This window comes from Stegostoma tigrinum, chromosome 32 (assembly GCF_030684315.1).
Source record: "Stegostoma tigrinum isolate sSteTig4 chromosome 32, sSteTig4.hap1, whole genome shotgun sequence".
Classification (NCBI taxonomy): Eukaryota; Metazoa; Chordata; class Chondrichthyes; order Orectolobiformes; family Stegostomatidae; genus Stegostoma; species Stegostoma tigrinum.
This window is the reverse complement of record NC_081385.1, coordinates 3,700,494-3,721,983: the sequence shown is the minus strand read 5'-3', so window position 1 is coordinate 3,721,983 and position 21,490 is coordinate 3,700,494. Positions and strand designations below refer to the sequence as shown.

Here is a 21,490-nt window from a genome sequence, read left to right as displayed (position 1 = left end):
TGAGGGGCAAAGCCGGATGCCAACATTTCTCTAAGTGTACAGCAGGCTCCCAACGATGGCATGGACACAAGAGATACCAGTCTTTTGATGGATGTTCACCAATTGGCCAGTTTTATTAGAAATGACACATAGTAAGATGGGACCAGAATTGCACATGAATGACGACATATGGCAGGATATGTAGTTAGTGTGGCGCATTTGGTAAGTTATGGCAAGAAAGCTCACTCGGCCTGCCTCATTGGGGAGTGGAAGTAATTGATTTTCTCTGTTAAAGAACCAGCAGAGACCGATAGCCTGAATGACCTCTTTCTGTGCAGTTACTGTATATAATTTATATTTGCATGATAAAATAATAATTTTTTTCACCTTGGAATATTCATTTAACTTTATAGATCTTCAAATTAAACCTGTAGAGGACAGTCACTTAGGACCCTGAAAGTTATACTCATAATTTTATTGTTGGTCGAGGTTTGGAGATCAAAGCTGCCACATTATCCATGAATACTTAATTGTGAGTTTAACTGTATATTGATTGCAAAGGTGAGAGGCGGTGTTGTTTAACTGTATATTGCAAATGTTAAAGAAAGTGTTGGGTGCTTGAGTCTCTTATGATATATGTTTAAAGACTTATTAGCATCTCAAGTCATTGACTTTATAATTTGCGTTCATGATAGTTTTTTTAATGACAATTTATTCGTATCACCAGTTTTATAGAAATAGAATGTTTAAGAATTGAATTTTTGACTGAAAGTTGTTCTGCTCAGGGATGTGTAGATTAGGTGGGTTACGAGGGATAGGTCTGGGTGGGATGCTGTGAGGGTCAGCGTGGACTTGTTGGGCTGAAGGGCCTGTTTCCACATTACAGGTATTCTATGATGATGATGATGAAGATGAAGGACACACAGTAACCCAGCTGTAATATTTCACTTTACTGACAGTTTGAGACTAAGTTCTGTTTATCAATGATTGAACAGTCTCATCTGATTCATCTGTAGAAACAGTTCTATTTTCATTCCAATTAAGGAAGCTGAATCTTGGAAATTTTTTGATGTGGTTGCTGTTGTAAAGTAGAAAATGCGATAAGCATTTTGTGCACAGCAAACAGCAATGTGATGATGTCTATTTATCTGTATTTTTAGGATGTTGTTTGAGAAATAAATATTGGTCAAGACACTAGTGAAAAACTCCACTGCTCTTTGAAATTGTATCAGGGATTTACACCAACTTAAAGAGCAAATGTGACCGAAGTATCAAATTGAACTAAACTTTATGTATGTGTGGACATGGAGACTGGATACACTGCCTTTTGGAATGAAAAACAGATGTGGGCCATTTTCTTACAACACCAACTTGGCACTCCACAATTTTCAGGCAAATCCTCATGTGAACTGAAAGTTGTGTCATTATTCTTTGCTGCACCAAATCACTGTAACTCCATTTTAACAATATGCTTTGATTTGCATTATTAGAAGGGCCACAGCTAGCTTGGAGACAGACCATGGAGTGAGGAGAATCCCTGTGACTCCTATTTATATCTGTCAGCCAGAAGACGATCCACCTGTTCAACCACGAGCTAGCCGTTCAGACTCCATGGACTGTGCACGTGAGAGTAAAGGGTGACTTGTTGACGAGATACTGGCGTCCATGGTGTTATTTCAGTATCAAACTGAAAAGTGGCACTTCTAATAATGCAAATCAAAGCAAATTGTTAAAATGGAGTTACAGTGACTTGGTGCAGCAAAGAATAATGACACAACTTTCAGTTCACATGAGGATTTGCCTGAAAATTGTGGAGTGCCAAGTTGGTGTTGTAAGAAAATGGCTCACATCTGTTTTTTGTTCCAAAAGGCAGTGTATCCAGTCTCCATGTACACACATACATAAAGTTTAGTTCAATTTGATGACAAAGGGAACAGCACTAAAGAACATTAGGTATCATGTCCTCTAGGTAGCAATTAGTTACATAGAGCTGGGAAAGAGCCATTCAGATCTTTGGACCTACATTGCCATTTAATTAGATGAGAGCTGATCTTTATAACATCAATATGCCTTTAGCATAGAAATGCTAAAGGTGCATTATGGGAGCATTATCAACTACAATTTGACACCAAGATATGTATGGAGATGGACAACTGAGTAAGGTCTTGATCAAAGGGGTAGAAAACAAGGAATGTCTTAAAGGCAAAGACGTGAGATTTTGGAAGTGCATTCCAGAGCTGGTGACCTAAGCAGCTGACAATCAACAAATGGTGAAACAATTAAAATTAGGGATGTACAAGAGGTCAGCATTGGTGAAGTACCGTCTTGGAGGGCATGATCAAGCTGGAAGGTTACAGAGCTAGGGAGGTTTATGAAAAGGAGGGTTTGAAGTTTAAAATTGACATTAATGCGGACAAGTGTGAGGTGATACGCTTTGGTAGGAGTAACCGGAAGGCAAAGTACTGGGCTAATGGTAAGATTCTTAGTAGTGTAGATGAGCAGAGAGATCTCAGTGTCCATGTACACAGATCCTTGAAAGTTGCCACCCAGGTTGACAGATCTGTTAAGAAGACATACAGTGTTTTAGCTTTTATTAATAGAGGGATTGAGTTCCGGAACCAAGAGGTTATGGTGAAGCTGTACAAAACTCTGGTGCGGCCACACTTGGAGTATTGTGTACAGTTCTGGTCACCGCATTATAAGAAGGACGTGGAAGCTTTGGAAAGGGTGCAGAGGAGATTTACTAGGATGTTGCCTGGTATGGAGGGAAGGTCTTACGAGGAAAGGCTGAGGGACTTGAGGCTGTTTTCATTAGAAAGAAGGTGGAGAGGTGACTTAATTGAAACATATAAAATAATCAGAGGGTTAGATAGGGTGGATAAAGAGAGCCTTTTTCCTAGGATGGTGATGGCGAGCACGAGGGGGGACAGCTTTAAATTGAGGAGTGAAAAATATAGGACAGATGTCAGAGGTAGTTTCTTTACTCAGAGAGTAGTAAGGGAATGGAACGCTTTGCCTGCAACGGTAGTAGATTCACCAACTTTAGGTACATTTAAGTCATCATTGGATAAGCATATGGATGTACATGAAATAGTGTAGGTTAGATGGGCTTGAGATTGGTATGACAGGTCGGCACAACATCGAGGGCCGAAGGGCCTGTACTGTGCTGTAATGTTCTATGTTCTATATGTTGTCAGATTGCAAACCGACATACATCAGCAAACACAGAGATGAGAGAGAAGAGGACTTGGTGCAGGTCTTAGATAAATATAAGATGTGAGGTCAATAAGAGACTGAAGCATAACAGCAACATTATTAATTATCCATCTTGGGTCTATGGCCCTTCAGTGTCAGATATCATCACATTCTTGACTTTGCTGTGACAATGCCTTGTTCTTTCTGTGCTTCTCTTTTACTATATTCAACTGACATTAGTGCTACTCTAAGATAAAGCTTTTACACGTAATAACTTGCAATGCTTTCCTTCATTAATCTCAGCCTCAATTTCACTCCAGTCTGACTTGCTGTGAGCAATAAGCTCATGGTTCAGTAATTTTATCTTGACAGGATACTGGACTCGATAAATCATTTGCTCTCGCAGAAATCCTCTAATTCGTACCAGGCGAAGATTACCAACCTCACCGTGGCTGATAAACACACAGAAAGCCAGTTAATGAAACTGAACAATTTCTGCAAAGCCGCAAAGCCTTTGTACAATAGACACTGTTGGTTTATCTCCATTGATTCACTTTGCTTTCTCTTGCTACCTCATGTTATGCAGTGTGCACTGTGTACTCCAGTAAAAAGAACAATAGTGTTGTAAAATCTGTTTCCACTTCAGATGACAGACCACTTAGATTATCCTAATAATTACCATTAAAGCATATGAGTGCATGGCAAAGATGAAAGGGTGTTAAGTCTAGGATACGATAGCAGAGACAGATTAGTGGACTTGTAATACAGAGATATGCTGCAGAATGACATAGATTAGGACCTGAATATTAAATGGATTGTATCTTTTAGGAAGGACAAGAAGCTCGGAAAACTTGGAGGGGTAACTCTGTAAATCAATGATGGTATTTGGTACAATGGGGAAGGATGACTTAAATTCAGGAAACCAGGACATAGAAGCAGTTTGTATAGAGATAAGAAATTATAAGAGAATGTACGCCATTTGTGTTAGTGGAAAAACCACATGGTGGGATGTGGCCTAAAAAGGAAGTAATCGGAGCCTGTCATAAAAGTACTGCAATAATCAAGAAATTTTAATTCACATATAAATTTGAAAAACTAGAGATGAACGTACAAATTTGTCGTAGAACGAGTCCATTTGGCCCCTTATGCCTGCTCAGCCGTTCATTAAGATCATGAAGTGTATGTTTGTGTTACAAATTTCACATTCTCATTTAACCTTGATAAGCTTTGATTGCCCTGCCTAACCAGAATCTAACTCTGCCTTAAAAGATATTTAGTGATTCTACCTCAGAATAGGGGAGGGGGAAGCGAATTCAGAAATAAATAGAGATGGGAGGTGGGGTTGGGGAAGATAGCTGGGATGGTGATAGGTGAGCACAGGTAGGGAGTGGTGGAGATTGGTCAGTGAGGTGGATAGGGCGGATAGGTGGGAAAGAAGATGGACAGTTCAAAGTCAAGGAAGCAGGGATGAGAGGGAGGCTTGGACATGGGATGAGGCTGGGGTTGGGGAGATTTTAAAAGTGGTGAATTCCATATTTGGGCCATCAGGTTATAGGCTTCTGAGACAGATAATGAGGTGTTGCTCCTCCAGTTTGCGGGTACTGTCATTGAGACATTGGAGGAGTCCCAGGATGGACAGTCTACTGTATCCACTGCTCCCAATGTTGCCTCCTTTACATTGGTGAGACCAAGTGTAGACTCGGAGACTGTTTCGTATAGCATCTACACTTTTTATGTGACAAATGCCAACAACTTTCCAGTCGCCAACCATTTTAACTCCCCCTCCCACTCCCTGGATGGCACGTCCATCCTAGGCCTATCCTATGTCCAAAACCTCCATCTCATCTCCTCATGACCTGCCACAACCTGTCCATCTTCTCTCCCACCTATCCACTCCTCGCATCCCACTGACCAATCCCGACCACTGCCTCCTTGCACTCACCTATCACCATCCCATGTACCTTTTGTAGCCCCACCCCTCCTCTATTTATTTCCTGGCTCCCTTCCCCCTCCCCATTTCTGAAGAAGGGTCCTGACCTGAAACATCAACTTTCCTGTTCCTCTGGTGCTGCCTGGCCTGCTGTGTTCCTCCAGCTCCACACTGTGTTGTCTTTGACTCCAGCATCTGCAGTTCTTGCTATATCTTTCCTTGACTCTACCTTTACCTTTTCTTTATTCATTCATGAGATGTGGAAGTTGTCTGAACAAATGTTTATTACCCAACCCTAGTTGCCCCTGAGAAGTTGGTGTTGAGCTACTGTCTTACACCAAATGGACCACAGTAGTTTATGTACAGTCACTATCTTAGAGAAGGAGTTCCAGGATTTTTACCCAGCTATGCTAATGGAATGTGGATATATTTCTCAGTCAGGATGCTGTCTGGTTTGGAGAGGAGCTTGTAGGTGATTGTGTCCCCATATATCTGTTATCCTTGTATTTTTAGATTGTGGGTCTGGGAAGAGCTAAATAGGAGCCTTGGGGAATTTCTGTAGTGCATCTTGTAGATGTTGCACACTGCTGCTAATGAGCATTGCTGGTGAATGACTGAATGTTTGTGGATGTGGTCCCAATTTAGTATGGGCTGTATTTTCCTGGATGGTACCAAGCTTCTGCAACATTGTTGAGCTATACTTATCCAGGTATGTGGGGAATATTTCATCACAATCCTAACTTGCCTTTTACTTGGCAGTTGAGGAGTCAGGAGGTGAGTTACTTGGTGCAGTTTTCTGATCTGCTCTTGTAACCATAGCATTTATATGGCTAATCCAGTTTCTGGTCATTGTCAACTCCTAGAAAGTTGATAGGGGATTCAGTCACTGTAATCCCATTGAATGTCAAAGGATGATGGCTAGATTCTCTCTTGTTAGAGATGGCCATTGCCTGGCACACATGTAATGGTAATATTACTTGCCACTTGTCACCCTAAGCCTTGATATTGTTACTATCTTGCTGAATTGCAACATAAACTGCTTCAGTAGTGAAGCCATGAATGGTGTTGAACATTATACAAACACCTAGGAATATCACCAGTTCTGGCTTTATGATGGAGCAAAGATAATTGACAAATCTTCTGAAGACTATTAGGTCCAGGACATCACCTTGAGAAACTGGGGGCTTTTGTGGCACAGTTGTCGTGTCTCTACATCTGAGCCAAGAGACCCAGATTCAAGTTCTACATGCCCTAGAAATGTGTTGGAACAAGTTGATTAAAATACCTAACCGAAGAAACTCATGGGATTCTTGTGGTGAAGTGGTAGTGCCCTGTTAAACTCTCACCTGTTCCAGACTCTGTTATAGCATCTCTGAAGATGTTGACTAGAAAATGTCTACTCCTGCAAAGATATCCTATAGCTAAGATGACTGACTTTGAGCAACCACACTATCATACTTTGTACTGCTTTTGACAACAATCAGCGGAGAATTTTCCCCTGATTCCAATTGACAATAGTTTTGCTGGGTCTCCTTGATACCACACTTGGTCAAGTGCAGTCACTTATACCTCATCTCTGGAAGTCAGCTCTTTTGTTCATGTCTAGTTCCAACTTCAGGAACAGAGTGGCTCAGGAACTCAAACTGAGCATTAGAATCATAGATTTCCTACAGTGTAGAAGCAGGCCATTTAGCCCATCAAATCTACACTGACCAACCTTTCCCTCGCTCTCCCCCCCCCCCTATCCCTGTAACCCTGCATTTCCTATGGCTAATCCAACTAACCTGCACATCTTTGGACTGTGGGAGGAAAGTGTAGTACCCAGGGGGAAACCCCTGCAGATACAGGGATAATATGCAAATCCATACAGACAGTCACCCAAAATTGAAATCAAAAAAGGGTCCCTGGTGCTGTGAGGCAGCAGTGCTAATGACTGAACTACCGTGCTGCCCATTAGCGAACAGATTATTGCTAAATAGGTGTTGCTTAATGGTACTGTTGGTGACACCTTCCATTTTACTGATGAATGACAATAGGCTGTTTGGGTGGTAACTGATTGATTGATTGGGTTGGATTTGTGCACATCTCCACATTGCCATTAGGCACCAGTGTTGTACTGGAAAAACTTAGCTAGAGCACGGCAAGTTGCGAGCACAAGTCTTTTTGCACTGATGTGCAGTGTTGTTCTGTCATTACTGGGTATGCGGAGTCTAGTGTATGACAGCATGGACAGGTTACTGGACTAGTATTTCACGGCTACCTTTCTGCAATTATAATCTTTTTTTCCTTAAGTCTGATGCCGTCCTTAACTTCTTTGAACTAAAGATGTTGGATTCCTCCTTCAGAATTTTTCTTTACAATAAGAATATACTTATCCTGAGTATTTTGAAATATCTCCTTAAATATCTGCCATTGCATTTCTGTTTTCTATCTCCTGGCCTGGTATCACAGTTTACCTCAACTTCCACACTTACATAGTTGTCCTTATTTAAGTTTAAAATACTAGTCTTAGACCCACTTTTGTTCCATTCCAAATTGAAATTAAAACACCGTATAGTCACCACTGCCTAGAGGCGCCTTTTACTGTGGAGTAATTAATTAACTTTGCCTCATTACACAAGTGTAAAAAAAAAACTGCACCTCCCAGTCGTGAACCATTTCAACTGCCCCTCACATTCCTTAGACGACATGTCCATCCGGGCCTCCTTCAGTGCCACAACAATGCCATCCGAAGGTTGCAGGAACAGCAACTCATATTCTGCTTGGGAACCCAGCAACCCAATGGTATCAATCCAGATTTCACAAGCTTCAAAATCTCCCCTCCCCTGACTGCATCCCAAACCCAGCCCAGCTCGTCCCCGCCTTCCTAACCTGTTCTTGCTCTCACCTATCCCCTCCTCCCACCTCAAGCCACACCTCCATTTCCTACCGACTAACCTCATCCTTGACTTTGTTATCTAAAATAAACAGCTCTATGTTTGGTTCCAGATCTGCTGCTCAAAGATTTTATCAACTCTTCTTCCAGGCTACCATTGCCAATCCAATGGCAAATGGTATCTTAGAAGGTTCACAGAATGTTTTTGGGATAGTTTCTTAGAAAAGCACATTCTGGAACCAATCTTAGATTAGGCTATATTACAAGAAACATTTCAAAAATAACTGGCAAATCAGAAAATGGAAGACAGGAATTCATGAAAATTACAATCACCAGGATAGTACTAAAGAAATTGTTGAACTTGTGGGCTGACAAGTTCACAGGTCCTCATGGACTTCATTCTAAGAACTTAAAAGAAGTAGCTTGTGAAATAGTTGATGTGTTGGTTTTAATTTTTCAAAAGTTTCAGATTCAGGAAAGAATGCTATTAGATTGGAAAATAGCAAATATAGCTCTTTTTTACCCTAAAGGAGGGAGATAGAAAGCAAGAAATAACAGACTTGTTAGCTTAACATGGGTAATAGGGAAAATGTTAGGAATTCAGAGAAGGATTATCAGACTAAAGCTGGAATGGGACAGGTTGTGTTATGAGAGTTTTGCAGAGTAGGCTTGTATCTGCTGGAGTTTAGAAGTGTAGGAGGTGACTTAGTTGAAACATATAAGATCCTAAGAGGTGTTGACAGAGAAGATTTGGAAAGGATGTTTCCTCTTACAGGAAAATCTATGACTAGGGGTCATTGATTTAAAAATAAGGGGTCACCACTTAAGACTGAGGTGAGAAAGAAAAAAATTGAGGGTTGAGAGTACTTTATTGTAAAACAGTGATGGATAGATTCTTAATAAGCAAGGGAATGAAAAGTTATCATAGGTTTAGGTGGGAGTGTGGAGTAATCCAATCAACCATATCTTATTGAATTGCAGAGCAGGCTGAAGTGGCTGAGTGGCCTACTCCTGCTTCATATTTGTATGGTTGTGTTCTAAAGATCTGATTAACAACCCAGGGAGTTCAAATGTACCAGAGTAATGTTATCATTTGAATTCAATTTTATAAAACCTGGAAATAGGAAACTGGCATCAGCAAGTGATGAGGAAGATGGTGGATTGTTTCTTTAAATATAGAAAACAAGTTCCTTAATCTCCAGGAATTAAGAAAAATTGCCAACCTTAGCCAGTCTAGCTTATGAGTCTTATTTCACACTGATGTGGCAGAATCTATCAATACTAATCATGAGTAATAAATGCCTCGCCTACCAGTAACACTCATATCCCTAGAATGAAAACACAATTAAAAAAAGATTAGTCAGAAGGCAATATTAAGTGATTTCAGGTTCCAGAGAGAGAACATAATGAAAATCAAATTTTCCTCATCCACCACCCTGTGGTTGCATCTGTTCTATACAAGCCATAGATTTCTCATGCTCTTGTGTCTTCAAAGTAAAATTAGGAAACTAATAGGAATGTAGTCAGATTAATGTGATGGGACTGTATCTACTGAGATAATAGGGAATAGCTGGATTAATGGAATTAAGGAAACTGTCTCTACCCAAATTAATGGTACTGGGTTGAATAGACCACAAAAGATTAACTAATAGGAAGAGTGGAATAGGGTTATTTCTGTTGGAATTAATGGACATAGACATTTCAGTGGGATGAATGGGAAAAAGGCATTTTTACTGGGATTAATGATACAATAGCTGGATTTGAAATGAGTTATGACAATGAAATAGCAACACTGGTGTCATGAGTTCAGAAGTCTCAAAAGCAAATTATGAACCAAAATTCAAAAAGAATCTGGTAATTTAGGGTCTGGCACCAAAAAGCATTACTTCAAAAATTTCTGGATTTTTGTAAAAATATAACTGCTTCACTAATATCATCAATTTAAAAGAATCTTCCATCTCTACCTGATTTGGTCTACATGTGACTGCAATCTCACATTAAGTACACAGTTCATTCTTAATACTCTGGCACAACAAGGAATAGGAACTAACTATTTCAACTACCACCTTCAAGGAACAAATTTATCTAAAAATCAAAACTAATGGTGAATAGATGGCTCTATGGCATGTCCATTTTGACTCAGTGAAAGGATTCTCACCTATAAATTAGTCTCAAGTCTGACTCCAGCAACTTGTGTGCATAATCTAGGCCTACACAGTGGGTGGCACGGTGGCTCAGTGGTTAGCACTGCTGCCTCATAGTGCCAAGAACCTGGGTTTGATTCCAGCCTCAGTTGACTGTCTGTGTGGAGTTTGCATGTTCTCCCTCCATCTGATTGGGCTTCGCTGGGTGTTTCGGTTTCCTCCCACTGTCCAAAATGTGCAGTTAGGTGGACTGGCCATGCTAAATTGGCTGTAGTGTCCAGTGATGTGCAGGCTAGGTGAATTAGCCATGGTAAATACGGATTTAGGTTTAGGGCTGAGTTTGGTTGGGATGCTCTTTGGGTGGTCAGTGCAGATCCAATAGGCTCTTTCCACAGTCAAGGGACTCTATAGGTGCCAATGAAGTAATGGAAATTGTTGAACTCTTGGAAATGCTGCACTTTCGAATGAATATTGAAATGTAACCCATTCGAATGGAATGTACTTGGTCAAATATCCATTATTCGACAACAACAAACAAGTGTGATCATTTACCTCATTGTTTATCAGATCTCAATGAGAGAAAACTGGTCACTGCTTTTCCTACGTTACAACAGCCACCACACTTCTAAAGCATTTCAATGGTCACAAAGCACTTTGTGTCATCTTGAGATTGTGAAAGATGCTGTGTAAAAACGCAAGTCTTTCTTTTATTCCTAGACATAATTGAATAGAACCAATTGAAGAAAATTAATAACTCCATGGGTAAAAACCATAAGAACTGTGGATGCTGTAAATCAGAAACAAAAACAAAGTTGCTGGGAAAGCTCAGCAGGTCTGGCTGCATGTGTGAAGGAAAAAGCAGTTAACATTTTGGGTCCGGTGACCCTTCCTCAGAACTGGTTCTGAGGAAGGGTCACTGGATGCGAAAAGTTAACTCTGTTTTTTACTTTACAGATAATGCCAGACCTGCTGAGCTTTTCCAGTAACTCTGTTTTTGTTGTAACAAATCCATGGACTGTTTCTACTGAGTTAATGGGGCAGAGCTCCATGAATGACCATAATGAGGAAAAGAAATGGCTATCAAGATTATGAGAAAATTATGGTTTACTGGGTGAAAGTTGTGTACTGGTTCATTCTTTAGAACATTGGTATCATCAGCAAGGCTTGCATTTGTTGCCCATCCCTAATTACCTGAATATTTCTGGCCCATTTCAGAGGACAGCTAAGAGTCAATCACATTTATGTGGATCTGGAACCATATGTAAGCCAGAATGGATAAGGATGTCAGATTTCCTTCCATAATGTAAATTAGTTATCCAGCTGAATTTTTACAGTAGCCAACAGATGGATTATTATTTTATTGAATTCGGATTCCACCAGCTGCCATGTAGTATTTGAACCTGTGCCCTAAGACCTTGAGCTCTGGAATACTATTCCAGTGACATGTCCACCATTTCACCATCTCCCCCTATTGAATTTGATTTATTGTTGTCACATGTACCAATATACAGTGAAAACTTGTTTTGTGTGCTATACAGGTAAATTGTACCATACAAAGCACATTAGGGTAGCAGAACAGAGTGCAGAATACAGTGTTCCAGCTGCAGATAAGGTGCAGAGATCAGCATTAACATTTGAGAGGTCCGTTAAAAAGACTGATAACAGCAGGAAATAATCCATTTGTACGTGCATTCAAGCTTGTATATCTTCTGCCTGACAGAGGAGCACGGAAGACAGTATTACTGGGGTGGCAGGGGTCTTTGAGTATGTTAGTTGCTTTCCGAGGCAGCAGGAAGTATAGCTGGAGTCAATGGATAGAAGTCTGGTTTACGTGATGGATTGGGTTGTGTTCATGACTCTCTGTAGCTTCTTGCGGTATTAGGAAGAGCTGTTGCCATACCATGCCGTGATGCATCCAGATTGGGTACTTTCTATTGAACATCTATAAAAATGGTTAAGAATCCTTGTGGACATGCCGAATTTCCTTAGCCTCCTGAAAAAGTATAAACATTGCTACGTTTTCTTAACTGTAGTGTTGACGTGGGTGGACGAGGACAGATTGCTGGTGATCATTACTGCCAGGAACTTGACACTTTTGACGATCTCCACCTTAGCATGCCCTCCATTCTACTTCCTGAAGTCAATGACCAGCTCCTTTATTTTGCTGATGTTGGTGGAGAGAATGTTATCTTTAACCATGCCCGTAAGCACTTGATCTCTTTTCTGTATTTTGTCGTGTCTTTGTTTGAGATCCTACAGCAGTGGTGTCATCAGCAAACTTGTAAATGGAGTCAGGTTGGAATCTGGCCACAGTTGTGAGTGTATAAGGAATATAGTAGAGGTCTGAGTATGCAGCCTCGCAGAGCACAGGTGTTGACTATTATGGTGGAGGAGGTGTTGTCACCCATTCTTACTGATTGTGGTCTACGGGTCAGGAAGTCAAGGATCCAGTTGCACAGGGAGGTGCCAAAACCTGGGTCTCAGATTTAGAGATGAATTTGTTTGGAATTATGGTGTTTGAAGGTGAAACTGTAGTCAACAGGTAGGAGCCTGATGTAGGTATCCTTGATATCCAGATGTTACTGGAACACAAGATACAGAAAATGTATTTTGAGTGTATATGTGGAGGGAACATTGGGAAAGACACTAACATAATGAATATGGAGAAAAACTAAAACTTGGAAACTACCATCAAACCCATGAAGCCTTGGACATACATTCCTGTTCCTTCATGGTTTTATGAAATGAATAAACGATTTTGAGGTTGTTGACTTACTTGCCGAGCTGGCTTGTTCTTGTTCAGCCATCTCACCACCATGTTAGGTGAGATCATCAGTGGCGCCTCCGATGAAGTGATGTTATTCTACTTCGTATACAGACCAGACAGTATAAATTCTAAGCGGAGTAGAATAACATCGCTTCATCGGAGGCTTTACTGACAATGTCACCTAGCATGATGACATAACGTCTGGGTGAGAACAAGCCAGCTCGGCAAGCAAGTCAACAACCTCACCCACAACCTGAACTAGAGATCTTTGCCAAAACTTTAATGAATGATTTTATTGTCACATGTATTTTACAGCGAGAAAAATGGTAAATTAAAGGCTTCTGGGTCAATATACAAGAATTTCTAGCATGGGGCTCTTGGTGGTTCAAGGTGGTCACATTCAATCCTCACCATGAGCAGGGTTGTAGCTTTGATGGTACCATCAAAATTGATATAGCTCTTAAGGCTTAGATAACAAGTGTGGAGCTGGATGAACACAGCAGGCCCAGCAGCATCAGAGGAGCAGAAAAGCTGATGTTTCGGGCCTAGGCCCTTCATCAGAAACTAAGCCTGAAACGTCAGCTTTCCTGCTCCTCTGATGCTGCTCGGCCTGCTGCGTTCATCCAGCCCCACACCTTGTCATCTCAGATTCTCCGGCATCTGCAGTTCCCATTAGCTCTTAAGGCTAAAGGGTCCCAAGGAGAAAGCTGGAATAAGGTACTGAATTGGATGATCATATTGAATGGCGGAGCAGGCTTGAAAGGCCAGATTGCTCGGTTCGCAATAAACACTTGACCTCATCACCTCAGGGGACCTCCCACCCACAGCCTCCAACCTCATTGTTCCCCAACCCCGCACGGCCCGTTTCTATCTCCTTCCCAAAATCCACAAACCTGCCTGCCCTGGTCGACCCATTGTCTCAGCCTGTTCCTGCCCTACCGAACTTATCTCCACCTATCTGGACTCCATTTTCTCCCCTTTGGTCCAGGAACTGCCTACCTATGTGCGTGACACCACCCACGCCCTCCAACTCCTCCAGGACTCCCAATTCCCTGACCCCCCACACCTCATTTTCACCATGGACGTCCAGTCCCTATACACCTGTATTCCGCATGCAGATGGCCTCAAGGCCCTCCGCTTCTTCCTGTCCCGCAGGCCCGACAAGTCCCCCTCCACCGATAGCCTCATCCGCCTAGCCGAACTCGTCCTCACCCTCAACAACTTCTCTTTCGATTCGTCCCACTTCCTACAGACAAAGGGGGTGGCCATGGGCACCCGCATGGGCCCCAGCTATGCCTGCCTCTTTGTAGGTTATGTGGAACAGTCCCGCTTTCGCACTTACACAGGCCCCAAACCCAACCTCTTCCTCCGTTACATTGATGACTGTATCGGCGCCGCCTCTTGCTCCCCAGAGGAGCTCGAACAGTTCATCCACTTCACCAACACCTTCCACCCCAACCTTCAGTTCACCTGGGCCATCTCCAGCACATCCCTCACCTTCCTGGACCTCTCAGTCTCCATCTCAGGCAACCAGCTTGTAACTGATGTCCATTTCAAGCCCACCGACTCCCACAGCTACCGAGAATACACCTCCTCCCACTCACCCTCCTGCAAAAATTCCATCCCCTATTCCCAATTCCCCTGCCTCCGCTGCATCTGCTCCCACGATGAGGCATTCCACTCCCGCACATCCCAGATGTCCAAGTTCTTCAAGGACCGCAACTTTCCCCCCCACAGTGGTCGAGAACGCCCTTGACCCCATCTCCCGCATTTCCCGCAACACATCCCTCACACCCCGCCCCCGCCACAACTGCCCAAAGAGGATCCCCCTCGTTCTCACCCACCATCCCACCAACCTCCGGATACAACGCATCATCCTCCGACACTTCCGCCATCTACAATCCGACCCCACCACCCAAGGCATTTTTCCATCCCCACCCTTTGCTTTCCGGAGAGACCACTCTCTCCGTGACTCCCTTGTTCGTTCCACACTGCCCCCCAACCCCACCACACCCGGCACCTCCCCCTGCAACCGCAGGAAATGCTACACTTGCCCCCACACCTCCTCCCTCACCCCTATCCCAGGCCCCAAGATGACTTTCCATATTTAGCAGAGGTTCACCTGCACATCTGCGAATGTGGTATATTGTATCCATTGTACCCGGTGTGGCTTCCTCTACATTGGGGAAACCAAGCGGAGGCTTGGGGACCGCTTTGCAGAACACCTCCGCTTGGTTCGCAATAAACAACTGCACCTCCCAGTCGCAAACCATTTCCACTCCCCCTCCCATTCTTTAGATGACATGTCCATCATGGGTCTCCTGCAGTGCCACAATGATGCCACCCAAAGGTTGCAGGAACAGCAACTCATATTCCGCTTGGGAACCCTGCAGCCCAATGGTATCAATGTGGATTTCACCAGCTTCAAAATCTCCCCTTCCCCCACCGCATCCCAAAACCAGCCCAGTTCATCCCCTCCCCCCACTGCATCCCAAAACCAGTCCAGCCTGACTCTGCCTCCCTAACCTGTTCTTCCTCTTACCCATCCGTTCCTCCCACCCCAATACTCTCCTCTCCACCTATCTTCTCTCCATCTTCGGTCCACCTTCCCCTCTCTCCCTATTTATTCCAGTTCCCTCTCCCCATCCCCCTCTCTGATGAAGGGTATAGGCCCGAAACTTCAGCTTTTGTGCTCCTGAGATGCTGCTTGGCCTGCTGTGTTCATCCAGCTCCACACTTTATTATCTTGGATTCTCCAGCATCTGCAGTTCCCATTATCACTTACAGTGCTCCTATTCTTTATGCTTCTACCCCGGGACAAATTTAAAAATAACTTGTAACGCTGATAATACAGTAGGCCTTCGTTGTTGATAAATCTTTACCTCTCCTCAACTGTCGCTCTGCAGTATCAGATGTGGATTTGCATCACCTTTGGTGCCTGTTTTCATAACCTCGAAGTTCCAAAGTGATCAACAGCGAATTGTGTGTTTTTCTTTAAAAAAAAAGCAAAATTACTGCAGACGCCAATCTGTGAACAGCAAGATTCCACAACAGTTTTAGGGAGAGAGATAATGGGAACTGCAGATGCTGGAGAATTCCAAGATAATAAAATGTGAGGCTGGATGAACACAGCAGGCCAAGCAGCATCTCAGGAGCACAAAAGCTGACGTTTCGGATCTATACCCTTCATCAGAAACAGTTTTGGCGATGTTGATTGGCAGAAGTGGATATTTCCCCCGGGGCGTTTCCCAAAGTTCCACTCTTCCTGAAAATATTTTGAGCCCAGAGCCAGGAGTCTTCATTTAACGTCCCACCCGCTAAGGTTAGGAGTTAATTTTAGAAATCACTGTTGCCAACGCTGCTGTCACTTCAGGCGACTGTTTCACATAATATTGACAGAGATTACGGTCAAACCTGAAGGTTTCTTCTCCAATCCTATTGAGTTCACCCGGCTGTGTGTGATAACTATCAGTGAAGGCTGCAGGTGATGTAGGCCGCAATGACCCTGGTGACAGTTGTCATGGAAATGGTTGTCATGGTAATGGTCGCCGCGGTGACCCAGTCACCTGACCCGACAGCGCACCGCCCCGACCGTTGGAATCGAAACGGAAAAGGCGCGCGGGGCTGAATGCCCCGCTCCCTCTCGCTGTCACTATCCGGCGGGGATGCTCGTAGCTCTAGGGGATTCCTCCCCGCCGGGTCTCTGAGTATTCAGCGGTGGGTGTATTTTTATTACAATTTAGGCTGGCATTCTTTCGAATGAGAACGGAGCGGGTGTTAAATAGGGCGTGGTCCGGGAGGGCAGATCTAGGGTAGGGGCTGGGGTCTGGGATGGAGATCGCTGTTTGGGGAGGCGCTAAGGGTAATGGGCGTGGTCTGGAAGTTAGGGGCGGGGCCTTCTCAGGTGCGGTTGGGTAGAGGGACTGGGAGGCGGGGCCTGGGTTGTTAGGGGTGAGGTCTTCGCTTTGGGGCGGTTTCTGGGAATTAGAGGTGAAGACGAACTAAGGGGCGTGGTCTGTGTTGTAGGGGGCGTGGTCTTGGTTGGTATTGAGAGGCGGTGTCTGGGAGTTAGGGGCGGGGTCTAGGAAGGGGGTGGAGTCTGAGGTAAATTGGAACAGAAACTCAAACGTTGAAATAAGTTCCCAAAATACTGGTCATCAACTCTGGTAGTCTCTATGGAGAGGGCAGTAGAGTTATTGTTTTAGATCTGTGAACCGTTCTGATTCCGAAGGGTGACAGTTCTGAGAAAGGCTTACTGGACCAGAGTGTGGACTGTGCTTTCCACCCACAGATGCTGCCAGACCTGCTGAGTTTTTCCCCCAGTTTTTGTTTGTGTTTCTGATTTTCACCATCTGTGGGTCTTAGTTTTTTTTCTTTAGTGTTCCTATTCTAGTGATGTTTGAGTACTGATCAGGACACTGGAGAATTCCATTTGCTGCCTTTCATGATAGTGCTGTGAGGCTTGAGAGGCACACTGTGTCATGTTTTAAAATATGGAACCTCTGGAGATTGTGCCCTGAATCAAGTGTTTAAGACATGGAGTGGAGCTTGAAACCGCATCTTCTTACCCCCATCTGCAACACAGCTGACCAGTGATAATAAAATACGTGTAGGCAAAAGCAAAATACAGTGATGCTGGAAATCTGGAGAAGCTCAACAGCTCTGGCAGCATCTGTGGGAAGAGAAACAGAGTTGACAACGTTCCTGGTGAAGGGTCCCAACCCTAAACATTGACTTTTCTGCTCCTCAGATGCTGCCTGCCCCACTGCGCTCCTCTAGTTCCACATTTTATCGACTCTGACTTCCAGCACCTGCTGTCCTTGCTATCTCCTTAGTCTTTGAAAACCCTACTGCAAAGCATCTTCCAAGGATGCCTACCTTGAAGAAGTTTCTCTTCTCCCTCCGAAGGGATCTCAGTGTGTCTCTCTGCCCTGAAAGTCTCCGACCACATACTCAAGCAAACCTGCTACTACAGCCATATCTCCTTCCTGAGTACCTGCCTACACAGCCAGCTTATAAGACCATAAGACATAGGAGTGGAAGTAAGGCCATTCGGCCCATTGAGTACACTCTGCCATTTAATCATGGCTGATGGGCATTTCAACTCCACTTCCCTGCACTCTCCCCGTAGCCCTTGAACAAATTCCCAGTGTCCACCCTTTCTAAGCCATACATTATTTTGTAAGTTTCTATTAGATCTCCCCTTCTAAACGCTAATGAATACAATCCCAGGATCCTTAGCCATTCATCGCACGTTAAACCTACCATTCCAGGGATCATCCTTGAGAATCTCTGCTGGACACGCTCCAGTGCCAGTATGTCCTTCCTGAGGTGTGGGGCCCAAAATTGGACACAGTATTCTAAATAGGGCCGAACTAGAGCTTTATAAAGTCTCAGAAGCACATCACTGCTTTTATATTCTCACCCTCTTGAGATAAACGACAACATTACATTCGCTTTCTTAATCACGGACTCTACCTGAAAGTTAACCTTTAGAGAATCCTGGACTCTTCCATGAACTCCAAACAACATTCAGACCATTAGTCCTTATGAAGGGTCCCAAACTGAAATGTCGACTTTCCTGCTCCTCAGATGCTCTGTGACCTACTGTGCTCGTCCAGCTCCACATTTTGTAAACACTGTCTTCTAGAATCTGCAGTCTGACATTTCTTTCCTTTGGAATGTCATTATAAATTTGGTATATTTTGTGACTGTTGCAGTCTGGGAGCAAGAATTTATCCTTGTATCCTTCGAGAAATCTGATTCTTGCCAGATGTTAATATTCAAGTTTTGACAGCTGGGTTGAATGCAGACTCTTTGCTGGAACTAATCCTGTGCCCTCTTTTCTCAGACTTTGCATCTCAATGCTTCAAAGATGTAGTGATTTTGCTGCAATCATTCTTTGTGACATGGAATTCTACACTTTCTTAACCATCTGTGGAGTGGTTTCCCTTAATCTCTCTGTTTCTTTTTGTTTTAAATTGACTTACCGTCCATTAACTGTCCAACTAGAGGCTGTAATCTTTATCAACTATCAAATTCCTTCATTATTCTGTGTACTTTCATTTAATTTTTCTCAGTCTTTCTTAATATTTGAAATCTCTTCATCATAGATGCTCGTGTCTAAATCATTCGGACGAATCTCTGTTATATCTCTCCATGCATTTAAATCGCTTTAATTAATAAGGACAACTAAAACTGAAAACAACCTCTAATTATGACTGAAGAGCACTTGCCATGTACTATGTACCCTATTCATAGCAAAACAAATTAGTGGCTTTGTCATTGCTCTATCTGTCAGCACTTTCAGGGAATGACAAATTTAACCATCTAGTTCTTTGTTCATCTGTACTCTTCACATTTGACCATTGCTTTATTTTTCCTTGCAAAACATGTTGCTTCATGCTTCCCCTTGTTCATTTGCATCTGTCTCTCTTCCAATTTCATTGACCTGTTAATGTCCTCATGAATTCTTGCATCTCTTGTTGTTTGCAAATCCCTCTTGTATTGTCAGCTAATTTTGCCAAGGATTTGCTCAAGTTATTTCTGCAAACCTAGCAGACAAGTGGACTCAGTCCTTACCCTCTAAGTGGGTAGGACATTTGAAATTTGTCCAAACTGGCAATAATTGTAACCCTTGCCTTTTGTTTCCTTTTGGCCTTCTGATGTGATATATATCACTATTGAAATGTTTCCAGGTACTTTGCACAGGGAATTATTCTGGTCTACTATGCAAACAATTGCACCAGATTTTCCTATTTTGGCAGTAACATGGAAAAAAAACCCCAAGATTAATACAGTATGATTATTTTCTGCAAGCCCTGTGTTTGCCTATTACGTACCCTATGATTGAACACTTGTGTACTCCTTTTCAGATTCACACAGGAAGAAGAGGTTTAGACAAAGTCCCAGAATATATTTAGCTTCTGCAGAACAGTAACCCAGCGAGTAGGAAGAAGTAGATGAGGCCCTGAAGGGATTTGCAAAAAGGGAAAGGAATTTTAAATTTGTGCTTTGGTGGCCAGTGAAGGCCAGTCAGCAGTGGATGATGTGAACAGGATGGGTGTTGAGCAACTTGAAGCTTCTTCCCATACCCTAGACTTAGGAATATTTGTTCATTGAAACAAAAGTCATCACTAGCTTTATTTATCTGCAATGGATTCAGTGCCCAAATATTGTACATCAGTTGTGCAAACTCAAGAGAGTGAGTATTTTAAGGTGTGTGAACAAACTGTAATTATTGGTAAAAGTCTGTGGTGCACCCAGTAATTGGAGTGAAAAATTGACTTCAATAAAAATAAGTGTGAGATAAAACATTTCTGGTGGGAAAAATAAGGAGCTCACATGCACCTTGAAAAGCAAATGTCTAAAAGAAAAAGAAGAAAGAAGTTGTGGGTATAGGTACAAAGATCACTAAAATTGCAAATGCTGAAAAAATGTAAGATGGACGTGAACAAATTCAAAAGAGAAATCTAGGGATTTGTCTTTACCCAGAGATTAGTAGGAAAGTGGATCTTAGTACCACAGGGAGAAGTTGAGGTTAATATCATAGATGCTTTTTAGGAAAAGCTAAATAATCCAAGGGAAAAAGGAGAGAGAATATTTTATGGAGAGAATTGGAAGAGAGACTGAAGGTTTGTGTGAAGCATGAATGCTAGCCATAATGGCCTGTTCTTGCTCTGTTAATACATTGCAACAACTTTTTTTTGCTATTTATTATGGCTAAATCTTCTCCTTGAGCTGCATTTAAACTGTTTCCTTCTTGGAATTCCTGTCAGTGAACTTGAAAACATTACTGCATAGCAGCTGTTTGCTCCTCTGTGTAGAAAGGATTAATACTAACACACATGCTGTCATCATGTGATCAGTAATAGCCAACTGGTGACTTGTACAAGATCTTTCAAAGCTGCTGATCTCTGTGTGTGGTAGCCTTGCCTGTTTGCATCTGGTTTATAATCGATGGCCTAATTGCTGTTAAATAGTGGAACTAAAATTAATTTCATTTGTTTTATTTTACTGCTAGGGACTGAAGACAGAGAGGAATGCTACCACAGGCTGGAGAATTTCATTTTTTGTGGGAGATTTGTTCAGGTGGAGTGGAAGAAGGAAATGCAGTGAGAACATTTGGCAGGTATGCACCAGGCAGAGCTGACTTTCACATTACTTTTGCCAAGGTCAACACTTTTGGATTGTTTCTGTTATGTACCAATGATGCCAGAGAGCATTAGCTGTCTTGCAGCTACCTTTGGTTTTAGTCGATAAGATGTCGGAGTAGAAATAGTCCATTTCATAGAATCATTGAGTCGCTGCAGTGTGGAAGCAGGCCATCTAGCCCATTAAGTCCACATCAATTCTCCAAAGACCATCCAACCCAAACCCAGTCCTCCACCCTATCCCTGTAACCCTGCATTTCCCCCATGGCCAATCCACCTAAACTACACAGCTTTGGACTGTGGGAGAAAACTAGAGGACCCAAAGCAAACCTACACAGACACAGGGAGAATGTGCACACTCCACACAGACAGTCGCTTGAGGGTAGAATTGACTCATTGAATCTGCTCCGTCATTCGAGGAGATTGTGGCTGTTCCGATAATCCTCG

At 42.9% G+C, this 21,490-nt stretch overlaps 1 protein-coding gene and 1 long non-coding RNA gene across 5 annotated transcripts in view; one reads left to right on the top strand and one right to left on the bottom strand.

Annotated features, from left to right (window-relative positions):
* The window catches only part of ten1 (TEN1 subunit of CST complex), a 42,672-nt gene that overhangs the window by 9,934 nt on the left and 11,248 nt on the right, over positions 1–21,490 (top strand). For 2 of the 4 annotated variants that reach the window (XM_048562215.2, XM_048562217.2), the window contains exons 1-2: positions 16,492–16,607; positions 20,914–21,021. In XM_048562215.2, coding sequence (XP_048418172.1) covers positions 20,933–21,021 — 89 coding nt within the window. In that variant the 5' untranslated portion in view covers positions 16,492–16,607; positions 20,914–20,932. Of the gene's footprint in view, positions 1–16,447; positions 16,608–20,913; positions 21,022–21,490 lie in introns of those variants that run through there. The other 2 variants (XM_048562216.2, XM_059638976.1) reach the window with 2 other exon arrangements.
* LOC132206158 (uncharacterized) lies at positions 11,590–16,706 on the bottom strand. The gene is made up of 2 exons (XR_009442866.1): positions 16,305–16,706; positions 11,590–12,705 (listed from the first exon to the last, which is right to left on the bottom strand). It is a non-coding gene; the product is annotated as an uncharacterized LOC132206158 (long non-coding RNA).